At 37.6% G+C, this 17,606-nt stretch overlaps 1 protein-coding gene and 1 long non-coding RNA gene across 2 annotated transcripts; both read left to right on the top strand.

Annotated features, from left to right (window-relative positions):
- Nucleotides 1-9,099: 9,099 nt before the first annotated feature.
- LOC110725116 lies at nt 9,100-10,560 on the top strand. Its single transcript, XM_021904581.1, has 3 exons — nt 9,100-9,404; nt 9,497-9,568; nt 10,270-10,560. Exons 1-3 carry the CDS (start codon nt 9,168-9,170, stop codon nt 10,558-10,560), a joined length of 600 nt encoding a protein of 199 aa, XP_021760273.1. The 5' UTR covers nt 9,100-9,167.
- Nucleotides 10,561-10,640: 80 nt separating this feature from the next.
- LOC110725056 lies at nt 10,641-11,663 on the top strand. Its single transcript, XR_002512130.1, has 4 exons — nt 10,641-11,017; nt 11,107-11,289; nt 11,392-11,502; nt 11,601-11,663. It is a non-coding gene; the product is annotated as an uncharacterized LOC110725056 (long non-coding RNA).
- The last annotated feature ends 5,943 nt before the right edge of the window (nt 11,664-17,606 follow it).

Genomic DNA, 17,606 nt, shown 5'->3' with positions numbered 1-17,606 from the left:
AAAAAAAAAGGTACTTCGTATATAATATGGAGTAGTAACTTGGTGAAGTACTCGTAACTAGTATGAGAATAGTGGGTTTTTTGTTGTTGGAGGAAGGATGTTTCGTGAGAGGTTCAAAGGTTAATAGAAGAAAACAATGTTATTACGCTTTTAATTTTTTGTAATATAGGGAAAGTACCCAGAACATAGCTATTTGACTAACAACAACTGGGGATACTGGATAGCAGGGTGATGGTGGCATTTTTTTTTTTTTTTTTGTTTTTTTACTTATTATGCAAATTTTACGCGTACTTATTGCTAGTTATATTTACCTCAGAAACTTTTTGGTGGATCACATTGTATGGCAGCGGTTACCCGAGTTATTTTGTTAGGGGTTACCCGAGTTATTCAATCAGGGATTACTCGAGTTATTTGGTCAGGGATTACTTGAAGGGTTCGGACAGGGGTTACTTAAGGGGTTCACTCGGTCAAGGGTTACTTGAGAGGTTACTCGGTCAGGGAATACTTGAGTTACTCGGTCAAGAGTTACTCGAATTACTTGGTTAGGGATTACTCGAGGGGTTACTCGAGAGACTCGATCAGGGGTTCCTCGAGTTACTCGGTTAGGAGTTATTTAAGAAGTTTGGTCAGGGGTTACTTAAGTAATTCGGTCAAGGGTTACTTAAGGAGTTCGGTCAGGGGTTACTTGAGAGTTCGGTCAGGGGTTACTTGAGTGTTCAGTCAGGGGTTACTTGAGGGATTTGGTCATGGATTACTCGAGGGGTTACTTGAGGAGTTATTACTCGGTCTGGAGTAACTCAAGTAACCCCTGACCGAGTTCTCGAGTAACCCTGGCAACTCGAGTAACCCCTGCCGCACGATACAGCAGGCCGCATACAAAAAAATTGTGTATTTACTTTTAGAAAATAATTAATAGAATGCTTCCAATCATAACTAAAGAAGAAAATTACATTCCTTGTTTTTTTTTTGAAAGCAAATTGTTTGTAGTACTGTACTAGGTTAAAATCTCGTGCAATGCACGGTTGTTAAATATTTTTGACAATAATATTACAAAATATAAATTATATAAAAGATATTCAGAAATATTTCATTTGGGTATACGTGGAATATGATTGTCAAACTGGAGGTATATATAGTTTACTTAAAGATTTTGCAAAAAAAAAAAAAAAAAAATAAGAAAAAGGCGGGAAATTTTTTTACAAGGTAATGACAAGTGTAATGGAAGGATTTGTTTTTAGTGTTTTTAGTGTAGGTTAATAGATAGTGTATATTTTTTAAATAAATTATTGCACGATTCAATTTAATGGGAAATTATTACGCTATTTCTCAAACAATTTAACATTTAAGGAGCACAACTACAGATATATATATTCAGTAAAAAAATCTAACAAGATTAGTATGACTATGTTTTTTCCTAAAGTATAAGAAGTTTGTGTGAATAGTACGAAGTACAAAACTTCTAACGTTTTGATTACATTTTGTGATTGATTAGTGGCAACGTCTAACTTGTCTTTTAATTGTCAACTAGTTTTTGGCCCGGGCAATGCCCAAGTCATTATATGTATATTATAAATGAGGTTTTATAACAAAAGTAATGTAATAAAATACAAAAAAAAGATTAAAATAGTTACATGTGTTGTAAATAAAGGAGTAATCTAGTACAAATAGTATAAAAATATTTAAGTAAGATCAAAAAGATAATCTCACAAATAATGGAACAATATCGGTGTGTCGTGATGCAAATCACTAACTTGAATTTCGACGCAACCAAGATGTTCAATTATATTCGCCGGCACGTTTCTAAGGTTAACACACCACTTCCACACAAAGAAACTTTTGTGTAGATGGTTTGAGTCAAGTAACTTATGCCCAATTGGAAATGTGTTTAAATCGACTATTGTGCTTGATGTATTTTTCAAGTGTAAAAATCAGAAAAAAGGCTTCTTCTATTTATAGAGAAATATGAAAGAATATAGAAGAAGAATCCCAAGCATCAAGGGAGGTGAATAATTACCTTAAACATCCTCTTAAATTGGGGGTTATAAGAATTACTCAACAAATTAAGTTAGGGAATCCAAATATCAAACCGTTGGAGTCCAACGGGCCAACACGCGTCCGATCGAGCGGCTGGATCTGATGCCTTGAATTCTCTTATTTTATTCCAATTCAACAACATTAACTTCAATACTCATACTATTTAAATATATTTTTCCAATCATTATTGAACATCAATATATACTATCCAATCACTAGTAGAAAAAACTAAATAGGCACCCCCCCTATAGCACCGGTTCTTGAAAACTGGTGCCAACAATAATGGGCGGGAATGGGAAATTCATAGTTGGCACCGGTTCTCACCTAAACCGGTGCCAACTTCTTTAATTAGCACCGGTTCAAACCGGTGCCAACTGTTTATTTTTATTTTTTTTTTAAAAAAAAAAAGAAGAAAGGGATAGAGTTCGCACCGGTTTAAGGAGAACCGGTGCCAACTATGCTGTTTTTCACCGGTTCAAACCGATGCCATGTTTAAAACAAAAACCTGGGTTAATAACGTTCTTCTTTTTGCTCTGCCTCTTCACTTCACGCACTGTGCCATTGAATATTTCTCTTCTATTTTTCCTTCTTCTCTTCTCTTCTCTTCTCCTGCTAGCTTGTTCATTCAACGGTCTTCGTTTTCCATTGAAGGGTTGCGAACTTTCTCATCCTCCATTGAAGTAGTACTCCATATGCATCCCTCCATTGAAACAGCTTCAAGCTAATTAAGGTAAGTTTTTTTTAGGTTTTACTTACTCCATCGTTCAATTCCTTCGTACTCTTGAGTTTTTGGTGGATTTGCTTTACAATTTAGTAATCACAAGTTTCTTGTAATCTAGGGTTTGTCAATAGTCGCGCATTGCCCCCCCTCCACAACTATGTTCTTGCTCTCACAGTTGGTTAAGGCGCGAGTTTCAGGTACTGTGCATCTTTCTGGATTTTCCCTTGGCTGTTTGTGTATTGGTTTGTTGTGCCTGGGTTGTATAGGTGTTGGGCTGCTATTCATTTTTGGTTGTTTGTGTTTTGGTTTGCATTGTTCTGGTAAGGTGTTGGGCGTTAGTGTTTTGGTTTGCATTGTGTTTTGGCTAATTAAGGTAAGGTGCTGGGTGTTAGTGTTTGGGTGCTGCTGTGTGGTGCATGGTGCAGCTCAGTGAGGTTGTTTTTCTTGGATGGTTGTTGCTATAGCCTGTTAGTGATAGTAATTGTAGGGTAAGAGGGGTAACCTAATAGAAATGGTTTGCGAAAAATTGGATTAAGTAAAACTATTGAGAATTAGTTAAAACGTCTGAAAACAGAAAGTGTAATAGCTGCCCACATATAGTGGGTGGGAACTAAAGAATTGGAGGTAATATGATGCATGCTACAAAAGAGACCATTTTATTGTTATTTATAAGCTTTTTTTGTTTGTTTTTATAGGTTCATATGTGAATTGAAGTTTAAGTTTAGCTTGAAGATTATACATATTTAACTCAAGTTAGAAGTATTGGTATGAATTATAAACTTCTCTAAGCTATAAATATTTCTTTCTCTTTATTATTGTTTTAATAAAAGTTTTTTCATGCTAGCTATTAGACTTGTGTATTATATAATGACAAACTAAATACAACAGTAAATATATGAAATGCTTGCATCATCATATGCCTAGATACCCGTTCAAGGCTTTCTCATTAGGAGAAAGTCTTGAATAGTCCTCGGTTGGGACTGTTCTTGAACGTTTACTCTCACTTAGGTGGTGAATGTATGTCTATTTTTTCGATTTTAAGGAACATCTTGGCTTACCATTTCCTCGAACACCATGTTCTCTGGGTACATATGTGGGTAACTTATTACCTACATCGTGTACTTGGAGAATTGGGGGGAAATGCTGCCGGATTTTCCTTAAAATTGGAAAGTCGACATACATTCACTAGTGAGAGTAAACGTTCAAGGATGGGTTAGGTTGGAGTGATAAGGACCCTTTGGAAGCATATATGCATTTTTGTATCTATATCAATGTTATATGCATGTTGTGTGTTTGAATTTGATTTACATATATAATAGATGGTAGCAATTATACATGATTCGTAATATGTTGCCATGTTTAGAGACAATTTACTTAATGGAGAAGGATCGTGGATGGATGTATGGTAGACGTGATACATTGGAATTCTTTAATGGGGTTCAAGAGTTTTGCGAGAGGGCTTCATCTTACAAGCGCAGAATGGGTTTTGATTGCCTCTATTGTCCTTGTGTTGATTGTAATAATGTGAAGGTGGTCAATAGTGTTGATATCATTAGAGATCATGTAGTTTGTCGTGGATTTAGGCTTAAATACCATGTGTGGATTTGGCACGGTGAAGAAGGAGAGTACAGTGGGGATGTTATTGGGAATGATGTGCACGATAAAGAAGGAGAGTACGAGGAGTACAAGAATAATGATGAACATATTGTTGATCATGATGCTGAGGATGGATTTGAGAATGATCATGTGCATGAGGTCGAGGATGAACGGGTGGATGAGATGATGCGTGGTTTTGAAGGTGACGTGTTTGAGTCATTATCGGAGGCTTCTAAAAAGCCTTTGTATCCTGGGTGCAAAAAATACTCCAAACTATCAGCCGTACTAACACTTTTTAACATTAAGTCGAAGCATGGGTGGATGGACAGTAGTTTTACTTCTTTGTTGACCGCGTTAAGTGAGATGTTACCCGACGGGAATGAAATTCCTAAGTCTTACTATTACGCAAAGAAGCTCATGTGTCCATTTGGTTTGGAGTATAAGAAGATACATGCATGTCCTAATGATTGTATTCTTTATCGAAATGAATATGAAAAATTAGAGGAGTGTCCACGATGTAAGAAGTCGCGCTACAAGCGCATGAGTTGCAATGCTGGTACGAAGGGACCGCCTGCTAAGGTGTTGTGGTATCTTCCCATTATTCCAAGGTTTAAGCGTATGTTCTCTTTACCACAAGACGCTAAAAACTTGAGGTGGCATGCAGAGGGAAGAAAGAAAAAACAGAATGCTGAAGCACCCAGCCGACTCCCCGCAATGGAAGAACATTGATATGAAGTTTGCGGAATTTGGTGATGAAGTCAGAAATTTAAGGCTTGGTTTGTGCACGGACGGGATGAATCCATTTGGCACTCTTAGTACCCAGCACAGCACATGGCCGGTACTTTTAGTGATCTACAATTTGCCTCCTTGGTTGTGCATGAAATGGAAATACGTAATGCTTTCACTTTTGATATCGGGGCCAAGGCAACCAGGAAACGACATAGATGTTTATCTTGTGCCACTTGTTGATGATTTGAGAAAGATGTGGGACGAAGGGGTTTCCGTGTTTGATGCTCATAAGAATGAGATTTTCACATTGCGTGCAGCTCTTATGTGGACCGTTAATGATTTTCCTGCATATGGCAACTTGTCTGGGTATAAGAAAAAAGGGAAAAAAGCATGCCCCATTTGTATTGATGATACGCCAAGCAGACGCCTTGATCATTCTCACAAAGAGGAGTATTTGCGGACCAGAAGGTTGCTCAGGCGCGATCACCCGTACCGTAGGCAGAAAAAGGCTTTTGATGGGACAGCGGAAGAGGGGACTGCGCCTAGGCCGTTGACTGGTGAGGAGGTTTACGCTCGAGTTAAGGGTGTACGAACAGTCTTTGGGAATTCAGAAAAAGCGGCGGAGTCAACTGCTCTCTTTAAAAAAGAATCAATCTTTTGGTTGCTCCCGTACTAGAAAGAACATGACGTTAGGCACTGTCTTGATGTAATGCATATAGAGAAGAATGTGTGTGATTCTCTTGTGGGAACGCTGATGAATATTCAAAGCAAGACAAAGGACGGAAAGGGTGCACGAGACGATTTGAAAAAGATGGGGGTGCGTCCAGAATTGTGGGTTCAACAAAGGGTTAGTAAGGGAAAAGAACAGGAAAAGGAAAATGAATTGAGTTCGAAAACAGGAAAGGGAAAGGCCACGGATGCGTCGAAGAAGAGAAATGAGGGAAAAGCCAAGGAGGGCAAGGCCTATTTACCTCCGGCTTGCTACACGTTGTTAAGGGTAGAAAAACGGATGTTTGGTGCATGTCTGTATGGCATTAAGGTTCCATTAGGGTACGCATCTAACATGAAGAGATTTGTATCCTTAAATGGAGAATTGAAGCTGACAAGTATGAAATCCCATGATTGTCATGTTCTGATGCAAGTTTTCCTACCAATTGCAATACGTGGTATTTTACCAAAGCACGTGAGGGAAGCTATTACAAGCCTCTGTTCGTTTTTCAATACAATATGCAGCAAAGTGCTTGATCCTTGTACACTTGATGCTTTACAGGCGGATGTGGTTGTGACTTTATGCAAATTTGAGATGTACTTCCCACCCTCGTTTTTCGACATAATGGTGCATTTGATTCTTCATTTGGTGCGTGAGATTAAGTTGTGCGGTCCAGTGTTCATGCGGTGGTGCTATCCTTTTGAAAGACATATGGGTACATTGCAAGATAAAGTGAGGAATCGGGCTTACCCGGAAGGAAGTATTATTTAAGGGACCGTGGCTGAGGAGGTCGGTAATTTTGTTGCCGACTATATAGCCGTTGCTAAACCTATTGGTATTCCTACTTCTCGACACGAAGGGAGACTTGATGGTCATGGCACAATTGGGTCGAAACGAATGTCACCCGATCGAGATAAGTTCTTACAAGCGCACCTTTATGTGTTGCACCATGTTGCAAATGTTCACCCATATTTAGACGAGCACATGGCTAGTTTGCGTGATGAATTTCCATCGAAAGGTGAACGGGCACTGATGCAGTTGCATAATAAGAAGTTTGTGAGTTGGTTTCGTGATCGAGTGATGGGTGGAAAGTATGAGAGTATCACAGATACAGTAAGGTGGCTTGCTTATGGTCCCAGGGATGACGTTCGCTCATTCGAGGGATATGACATAAATGGGTACACATTTTGGACTGAGCGTCAGGATTTGAAATCATCCTCGACCCAAAACAGTGGTGTAATGCTTGTGGCATCGTCAAGGGAGTTTGCAAGTGCTAAGGATAAATCACATGTTGATGCAGAGTTGTCATACTACGGTCGAATTCAAGAAATATGGGAGCTTGATTATTGTGACTTCACGATTGCTCTTTTCCGGTGTAAGTGGGTTGATAATATCAGGCGTAACGTCAAACATGATGACTTTACTCTTGTAGATCTTGGGCACCTGAATGATAGTGCTGAACCATTCATCCTTGCATCTCAAGCCAAGCAAGTGTTTTACGTAAGTGACCCAGCCAACTCAAACTGGTTTATTGTGCTAGCCAGAAAAAGAAGAATCCTTGGTGTTGGAGATGTCGAGGATGAGGAAGAATATGATGCGTTTGATGACTCGGCACCTTTCACTGTTCCTAGACTTGTTGTACCAAATGAGATAGACGACCAAGCCAATTACATGCGATCAGACCACGACGAAGGAATATTAGATTGAGGTACTATTTTTTGTTAGTTTGAAATTGTAGGCGTCGAAAGTATTATTAAATCACATTTTTAGGTGAAAATGAATGAAATTGTTAACTTACTTGCCCATTTTTCGTAATTTCTTTTAAATGAATGAAGTAACTTAGTTTCGCATTTTCTATGTTAATTTGTATTATAATTCGGCAATTTATATTTGATTATAAGTTTACCTTACAAATTTATTTTTATTAAAACTAATAACGTGTTATGTTTGTAATGACAGGTTTTACATCTCATGGCGGATGATCACTACTGTATTGGAGTGGAGGATATAGAGGATGATGATGATTATTCATATGGGGATGGGGACGAGTTGTATGATGTGAACAAGGAGCCTGATTTGGATGAGGCAGAAGATCAAGCTCAAGATGTTTTGGATCGTATGCTTGATGTGTTTGAAATTGCAGCTGAACAAGCGCCTCCTATCGAAAATGTAATGTCTGAGTCATTTGATGAGAATCCTATTGGAAGGGGGTAAAGGCACCAGTGAACAAAAAACTGAGGGGTCCGACGACAAGCTTCAAGAAAACTGTCGGTCTAATGGTCCTGGAGTATGACAGGGTAGGCCAACCTACAGGAAAATGGCGTCGTCAGTATGCTGTTCAAGTTGGGATTTGTGCGCGCAAAATTCCCATTACTATTCGCTTGAGCGAAGTACCTACAGGCTTGATTGACACGTTTTGGAATGATACTAGGGCAAGTGTTTTTTTTTTGCACATTTACAAATTCCTTCAATTTATAGTTATTAAATGGGCAAACTAATAATGATTGTTATTTGTGCTTGCAGAGTCCATTTAGCATTCCAAATGAGTACGCCAAGCGAAGGGTGTTTGAATCCTTACTTGCGGCAAGATTCAGAGGCTTCAAGACCACCTTAGTTCGTCGGTTTATTACAAAGAAACTTGTGAGAAAACCAAAGAACAAGAAAGGAGGTGGCAATGATGATGAAGTCATCGATGAAGAGAAACTCCCATGGCAAATATGGCCTAGCGTATCAAAGGAAGATTAGGATGCTTTCGTTCTTCAAAAAAGCAAAAAAGAAGCAATTGTAAGTTCAAGTAACTCTGATGACAAATGTATAATATATTTGATATTTTGGTAGTTTTAAAACTAATATGTCTAATTATGTAGGATATAAGGGAGCAGAATTCCAAGAGTGCATTGAAGAAGCAATACCACCGTCGTATGGGGTGTATGACGTTTGACGAATGGAGGGAGACGTGGGTGAATGAAGGAGTATACCCCACTGTGCTTCTAGGGTCCTCCACAGTGCCCTCTGACTCCACGACCAGTACTTTGGTGAGTCGTGCCGGAGATTTCTTTTGTTCTTTGCATTCTCGTGACAAGAAAACTGGAAAATGGTCCATCAAGGCTCTGGAAACGAAAAAAATGGCAGATAAACTTGTAAGAAACTATGACTTGTGAACTGCATGAATCTTTTGCATATATATCACTTTACATAACCACTAACTTGATGTTGCCTTTTTTTTTTTTGCTACAGCTTGAGTACACTGAAGAGCTTGTTGAAGGCAAGCTCGTCCCAACAGTGGAGAAGGACCCTTTCACCTTGGCTTTGGGAAAGGCCTACCATCCAGGACTCGTATTGGGTGCGGGAGGGAGCTTGCTAGGATGGGAGAAGGTGATGGGTCCGGAATATACCAAATCAGGGAGATCCCGGGCAAGTGTGAACTCACCAGTCAACTTGGATGCCACGATGGCATCAATTAAGGAACAAGTGCGCAACGAGATGCGAGAAGAGTTCAATGCATGGGCAAAGCAAATGAACTTGCCGAGCTTGCCTTTCTCCTCGGCTACACCGGTCGACTCTTCTAGTCACCCACGAAAACAAGGAGAAGATGAGATACATGCAGACGAGGAGGTACATGATCAAGTGGTTTCTAATGTATAAGTTTTGACTTTTAGAGTTACGTCGGTTCTAATTAGCCTCGCACTATTAATACACTTTTGTAGGTTAGTAATCCTGCACATGCGTACTTGAAGGAGCCTGAAAATCCAACACCTCATGACTTTCCAGTTCTACAGGTGAGTTGTTTAGTTATTTCTTTGGATGGTGATATTGGTTCTTTGATTCTGCTGTGAATTTGTGAAGTTTGTTGTGTTGTTTCTTTATATTGGATGAAGTTTGCGGTTTTATGTGCTGTAAATGTTCTTCGTTTGCGTCGTGTTTCTTCGTTCCTGTAAAGACCGGTTTATGTGCTGGTTCTGTGCTATTGTTGTCGTGTTTCTATGTTGTCATGTTGTTTCTGTCATGTTGTTTATGTGCTTGCTGCCTGCCTGCTGTGATGCTATGAGTTGTGCTGTTTCTGTGTTGTGTTGCTGCTGTGAGCTGTGAACTGTGCTGAGTTGTGTTGTGAGCTGTGAACTGTGCTGAGTTATGCTGTGAACTGAGTTGAGTTGTGCTGTGAGTTGTGAACTGTGCTGAGTTGTGTTGAGTTGTGCTGTGAGCTGTGAACTGTGTTGTGTTGTGAGCTGTGAACTGTGCTGTGAGCTGTGTTGTGCTGTGAACTGTGTTGCGCTGTGAGCTGTGAACTGTGCTGTGCAGTCAGCAGTCAACAGGTAGCAGATGTGCAGTCAACAGGCAGCAGGCAGCAGCTGTGCACCAACTGTGCAGTCAGCGGTGCCGGCAGTGCATCTGTTGTGCTGGTGCTGCGTTGTTCCGTCGTTTTGCTCTTCTCTTTTTTTTTTTACTTGTTTCTTACAAGTGATATTCCAAATTGGTGCAGGAAGAGACCCGTTGCGAAATTTTTCACCCGGGCGAATCGCTTAATGGAGCTTTGAATTTCGTTGCATATGGTAGTGCACAACCGGCCGAACAAGGTACGGTCCATTTACGGCCGCTTCGACCTGAGCATTATTCGGTCGGGATCCATTTTGTGGTTGCCGGGTTCGAGGACATCCTAATACCTGTGCTCGTAGAGGAGGATGAGTTTACTACACTTTGGGCGGCAAAATGTAGTTTTGTGCAATGGCCATGTGCTTGGATACGGTTGGTGAACCAGGTAAATAAGATTTAAAGTTCACGCTTTACTCTATACCCGATTTTCATCCCAAGAGTTGGATGAAATTCTTTTCTAACCATTTGTGTAATTTGTCTTATTAGCGATCGAGGAAAAGCCAAACTCCAAAGAAGAGGGTGGAGGGGCCAAAAAGCATTGATCAACATATGCCAAAGAAGAGGAGTGAACATGGCTCGGTGAGTGGAAAAGCGTCGAACAAGAGCTCTTCACGAGGTTCAGCTATGCAAGCTACTCCATTAGTTGAAGACACGGTGCTTCAATCTCTCTCTAAGGAGTTAACTTATCTGCACAACCGTGTTTGCGTGTTGCCTAGTGACAGCTCCATTCAAGTTCCACTACCTAAGGAAATGTTCCACTACGATGATGATGCAATGGCATGGCTATTTAAAGAAGATTTGAAGGAATTTCTAAGTGGTGCAATGCTCAACATTTCCCTCATTCAAATATGCATCAGGTAATTCAACTAGTACTCAATTTATGTTATTCAGTTTAGTGGTGATTGTCAGTTGGTTTTCGATTAACATTCTATTATCATGCATGCAGAGCACTCTAGGAGCACTTATGGGAGCTTGGTTCTCCCTGTCAAATTGGGTGGTTATGCCCTGAGCAGATCTCCACTGCTAGAATCTTAGGCAACCACGCTGACGTGTTGTACTATGTTGAACGGGGTATCAAGGAATCAGTGCGTGCGGAAGACATGTTTATATTTGCCCCATATTATGAGGAGTACGTCAGATTATGCTTGTCAAATTCATTTGTTTTCCCAGTTTATATGTTGTACTTGCCTAATTATTGATTTGTTTGTCTCGTGTGAATGTATGTACGTAGTTATCATTGGACCCTACTGGTGATTTGTGTTTCCAGTAACACAATATTCTTCTTTGATTCTGTTTGGTTACCTCAACCAAGAAAGCGCCTCGTGAAGTCCATACTGCAAAAGTAAATATACATAGCTTCAATTCTTGTTATTGATTATCATAACCTAACTCATATATATTAATTATACTAATCAAATTTGAACTTACTTTTCTATGTAGTGTTATGAAGAAGATAAATTCTCGAGCTCCTCGAGGTCCTACATGGATATCACCGATGGTAATGCCACATGATATTGCGATTTTCGTAATATACAATGCGTAAGATGTTGCTAATTTGCTATGTATGTTTGATTCATATACTTTGTTCCTCATGCTAGTGCGCACAACAAGATAACGGAGTTGATTGTGGCCTATACGTGATGAGATTCATGTTTGACATAGTGAGTCATTGTACAGACACGCAACAGCTTGAAGAGGTATGCCAATTTGGTTGAAATTACGTTCCAAAACGCCTTAATTGCTCTTTTCTTGTAATTTCAAGCCTTAGTCACCAATAACTAAGTGATAAAGACATATTATGACTATTTATGAGTTCACTGGACAAGAAATGTAGGAAATAGGCATCCTAGTAGTGAAAATGGCCTTACTCGAGCCATTTTGGTTGAAAAAGCGTTCTAAAACCCCTTAATTGCTATTTACTTGTAATTTCAAGCCTTGGCCACCTATAAATAAGTGATAAAGACATGTTATGACTATTTATGAGTTCACTTGACAAGAAATGTAGGAAATAGGCATCCTAGTAGTGAAAATGGCCTTACTCGGGGCCATTTTGGTTGAAATTGCGTTCCAAAACGCCTTAATTGCTCTTTTCTTGTAATTTCAAGCCTTAGTCACCAATAACTAAGTGATAAAGACATGTTATGACTATTTATGAGTTCACTTGACAAGAAATGTAGGAAATAGGCATCCTAGTAGTGAAAATGGCCTTACTCAGGGCCATTTTGGTTAAAATTGCGTTCCAAAACGCCTTAATTGCTCTTTTCTTGTAATTTCAAGCCTTAGTCACCAATAACTAAGCGATGATGACATGTTAAGACTATTTATGAGTTCACTAGACAAGAAATGTAGGAAATAGGCATCCTAGTAGTCAAAATGGCCTTACTCGGGCCATTTTGGTTGAAATTGCGTTCTAAAACCCCTTAATTGCTATTTTCTTGTAATTTCAAGCCTTGGCCACCTATAAATAAGTGATAAAGACATGTTATGACTATTTATGAATTCACTAGACAAGAAATGTAGGAAATAGGCATCCTAGTAGTGAAAATGGCCTTACTCGGGCCATTTTGGTTGAAAAAGCGTTCTAAAACCCCTTAATTTCAAACCTTGGCCACCTATAAATAAGTGATAAAGACATGTTATGACTATTTATGAGTTCACTCCTACTAACTTACGTTTTGTGTATGTATTCCAAGTTTTGCAAGGGACAAACGAGAAATCCGTTCACGAGCGAGGAACTCAATGTAATTCGAGACATGTTGGCGACCTACATCACATTTAATTTGTAAATATCATTTATTTCTGTTTTAACTAGCTTAGTGTACTACATTATTACTAATTAATTTTGTTTGTTTGTAGTTATGACACATTTTTCTAATCAATATCATATTTTGGGATGGTTATCAATATTTATGTCCTTGTTATTATTTTCAATTATTATTATTATTAATATATTAATAATAATAATTATTATTAATATTATAATAATAATTATTATTAATAATATTATAATAATAATAATAATTATTAATATTATAATAATAATTATTATTATTATTAATTATCGGTATTATGTGCATGATCTCATTATTATTATATTTATTAGTATTAATATTAATATATAATATTTCCGGAAAAAAAAAAAACAAGTCAAAGGCACCGGTTCATGCTTAAAACCGGTGCCAACTACATTGAATTTATTAAAAAAAAATTGGCGCCATTTAAGTTGGCACCGGTTAACCGTTGCCAAATGGCTGTAGTTGGCACCGGTTAACCGTTGCCAAATGGTTGTAGTTGGCACCAGTTAACCGGTGCCAACTTTATGGCGCCAGTTTTTTTTAATTAAATTCAAGGTAGTTGGCACCGGTTAACCGGTGCCAAATGGCTTTAGTTGGCTCCGGTTTTGAACCGGTGCCAAATGGCTTTAGTTGGCTCCGGTTTTGAACCGGTGCTAAATTTTTGAGGATTTGGCATCCCTCAAATCCCCAACGGTTCAAAATCGGTGCCTTAAGGGGGGTTTGAATCGGTGCCAAATTAGGTTTTTCGTGTAGTGAATATCTAGTATTTAAAATTATTAATTTGCTTTGTTCGACTTCAAGCTTATGAATATGATTAACTATTTTTAACAAAACATTGCAGATATGAGATGTTTCATTGGAGTAGTGGTATTCGTACTATTTAAATAATTTTTCCAATCATTATTGAACATCAAAATATATTATCAAAATCTAGTATTTAAAATTATTAATTTGCTTCGTTCGACTTCAGATCAAGTTTATGAATATGATTAACTCTTTTTAACAAAACATTGTAGATATGAGATGTGTCATTTGAGTAGTGGTTGAAGTTAAAGTATAATATAAACGCACTACTAGAAATAGGCCGATTTCCGATGGACTGTTTCCGACGGACACATATTTCCGTCGAAAAAGTCAGAAATTCCGACGGATTTTTATTCCGTAAGAAATTTCCGACGGAATATAAATCCGTCGGAATATATGGGTTATGACGGAATATTCCGTCGTAATAAAAATTTCCGATGGAAATAAAATCCGTCGGAAAATTTTGACGGAATATTTCGTCGGAACATTAAATTTCCGACGGAAATAAATTCTGTCAGAATATTCCGTCGGAATATAATTTATATAATAAAAAAAAGACCAAACCCTTCTACCGATTCTCTCTCCTCCTCCTCCTTACTTTCTCATTTCACCTTTTCTCTCTCCTCCTTACGCCCCTTCTCTTCCTCTCTCCTCCTTCTCTTTCCCTGTCTTCCTCCCCTTCTTTCCTCTCTTCTCTGTCCGCCCCTTTCTTCTCTCCTCTTCTTTCCCCTCTTTCATCTTCTATCCATGACCAACAACAACCAACACAACCGCCATCACTAACAACCAACAACAACTAACAACCACCATGCAGTGCAACAACAACGACGACCACAACAACACCGGCTACGCGCGACAACTGCACAAGTATTGTAGATCTTGTTTTAATTTAGGTTAGATTGTAGATCTAGTTGTATTTTTTGATTAATTTCTGATTATGTTTAATATTTGAAGTAATTGTAATATTAGGCCAGGTTATAAGTTTAATGAGATAATTGTATATTTATTTAATTTTATTTTACTGTAATTCGATTTTTTCCTCTGTTTTGATTTTTTTTTTACTTAATTTCGAATTAAGATCTATTGGTTTCGATTTATTTTTTGGTTTCGATTTACTTTTTTGTGGACGGAGGTTTGGGCTGGTGGTGTTCGTGGTGTGGGTTGGGGGTTTCGGTGGTGGTGGGTTGTGGGTTAGGAATTTCGGTGGTAGTGGGTTGTGGCTCGTTGTGGGTTAGGGGTTTCGGTGGTGGGTTGTAGTGGTGGTGGGTTGTGGGTAGTTGTGGGTTAGGGGGGTTTTGTGGGTGGGGATCTGGGTTGTGGGGGTTTTGTGGGTGGATCTGGGTTGTGGGGGTTTTGTGGGTGGAACTGGGTTGTGGGGGTTTCGGTGGTCTGATGTGGGGATAATGGCGGTGGTGGTCTGAGGTTGAGCGTAGGAGGGTGGGCTGGTAGGGGTATGGGTGGGTAGGGGGGCAGGGGGTGGGCTGGTGGTGTGGGCTGGTGATGGGGGTGGTGGGTGGGGCTTTTTTTTTTTATTAACTTTTCCGATGGAATCTTTTCCGTCGGAAACTACCCTTTCGACGGAAATTCCGTCGGAAAAGGTCGAATTTCCTACAAAGTGTTTTGCGACAGACTGATTCCGACGGAATTCCATCGGAAGACCATTTTTCGACGGAATTTCCGATGATTCCGACGGATTTTTTCTGTCGGAATCAAGCTGTTTTCTTGTGGTGGCATGAGGTCATAGGTTTGAACATTACGTATAATAATTCATTATTTTTTTAATGAATTATAGTATTTGTATGACATGGCGCCACATCATCTACCTAATCATGATGACACGTGGCAGGCTCATGGTTTCCATTGAGTTTTAATATATACTAATACGTGCCTCGGGCGTTGCCCCGAATACCCATTTTAAAGAGTGTACTTATTTGTGGGCATGTTTTATATTATTATTATAATTATAATTATCATAATAACAACAATTAAAATTATGATTATTAGTATTTATATTTTTTTTTTTAAATTTTAGAGTAGAAATAATTCCTATTATTCTTTTTTCACGTTTGTTTTTACTTTCTGTTTTTGTAAGTTGCACTATATTCATTTCGTCTACTACGATCAATGTTTGTGAATTATACATAAAAAATATATATATATATATATATAATTAAGATATTGTTCATCAAAATTCTATGTCGACATAGGGATAAATTTCAATAGGATACTAAAATAATAGAGGAAGTATAATTTTGTGAAAAGAAGAGTGCGTCGGTAAAAAAAAATAAAAAAAATAAAAAAGTTAAAAGTAATTATTTTTTTGACACGTAAAATCAACGGATTATATATTGGTTTAATCGGACCATTTGTAATACATGGCTGGTAAATGAGCTACGAAGGCTTTGTAAAACCCGTAAAGTTCTAAGACCTTGCTAACAATGATCTGAATTCACTTCAAGATTCCCTTGTATTGTACAGTTTTTATTGTTTCCTAATTTAATTAAGTAATTTTTTATTTCTTTAATTTCATTAACAAAATCACTAACATACATAAAAATATTACAACCGAATATGAAGAATACCTGATTCAAAAGCTTTAATGGTAAATCAATGGTAGACTAAACAAAATTAATAATACATAGCCATATTTATAGTTATAATTACGTGGTTATTCGTATGGGAGTAAAATTCTATCATTAATTGGATATTCATATTAATGGTGTGTTGCTATAAGTAAAATTCTATTGTCAACAAAAAAGATAATTTTTTTCTGAAAAAATTATAAATTATTTTATGTATACCCTTTTTTTTTTATCTTAAACAAATCTATCCAATCTAATCTGGCATCTAATCTAATGTAGTGTGTTGTTATAAGTAAAATTCTATTGTCAATAGAAAGATAAATTTTTTTCAAAAGAGTTATAAATTATTTTATGGATACTATTTTTTATCCTAAACATATCTATCCAATCTAATCTAATCACAGTAATATCTATTTGTCGCCTACATGGCTCGACACTTGGCGAAAAACTGGAATGTCAAATGTCATTGTCTCATAACCTGGCCGCGAGACCGGCTTTATTCTTTAGTGATATATGATATGATCGTGATATGATATGATATAATATTAGATTCTTTTTTCGATACATTAAGAATTCCCGAGATGGTTTCTTAAAAACTAGTTTTGTGCCCGGGCGATGTCCAGATGGTTGATTGATAAAAGTTTAGGATAAACTTTTTGGATTGAATGTTGAATACAGTCATATAATCCATTTTGATAATGCACGATATTTAGACATACATACTGACTGAAATTATATTTTATTTAACTGAAATTATTTTTATTGAACTGAAGGTATTTTTACCAAAACTAAAATTATTTATCCTGATCTGATTAAAACTTATTTTCACTGATTCACAATTATTTTTGTAAATAAATTGAATATATTATAAATGGATCTTATTTTAAAGAACTTTTTAAAATGAATTTTATAATGGAAATAAAACCGAGTTATAAGATATTTATTAAAAGTTATGATTAATTTTTTATATATGAAATATTAGAAGTATATCGATAATAAAACTTTATACAATATTTTCTTTAAAAATCTATCCAAGCTTATCTTATTTAGCATCATATGCGTCACAATAAATACCTATTTGTCGCCCACGTGACATGACACTTGGTAAAAAACTGGAATGCCAAGTGTGCTTTCTCATGGCCTGGTTGCAAGACCGGCTTTATTTATTCTCACATGATTGCTCAAACCTTAAAGAAGTATACGGGCATCATACGTGTCACAAAATACCTATTTGTGTCTGGGCGATGTAAATTTTTTTGGTTTGA

The sequence above is a fragment of the Chenopodium quinoa genome, unplaced genomic scaffold (assembly GCF_001683475.1).
Source record: "Chenopodium quinoa cultivar QQ74 unplaced genomic scaffold, ASM168347v1, whole genome shotgun sequence".
Lineage (NCBI taxonomy): Eukaryota > Viridiplantae > Streptophyta > Magnoliopsida > Caryophyllales > Amaranthaceae > Chenopodium > Chenopodium quinoa.
This window is presented reverse-complemented; position numbering and strand designations above follow the sequence as displayed.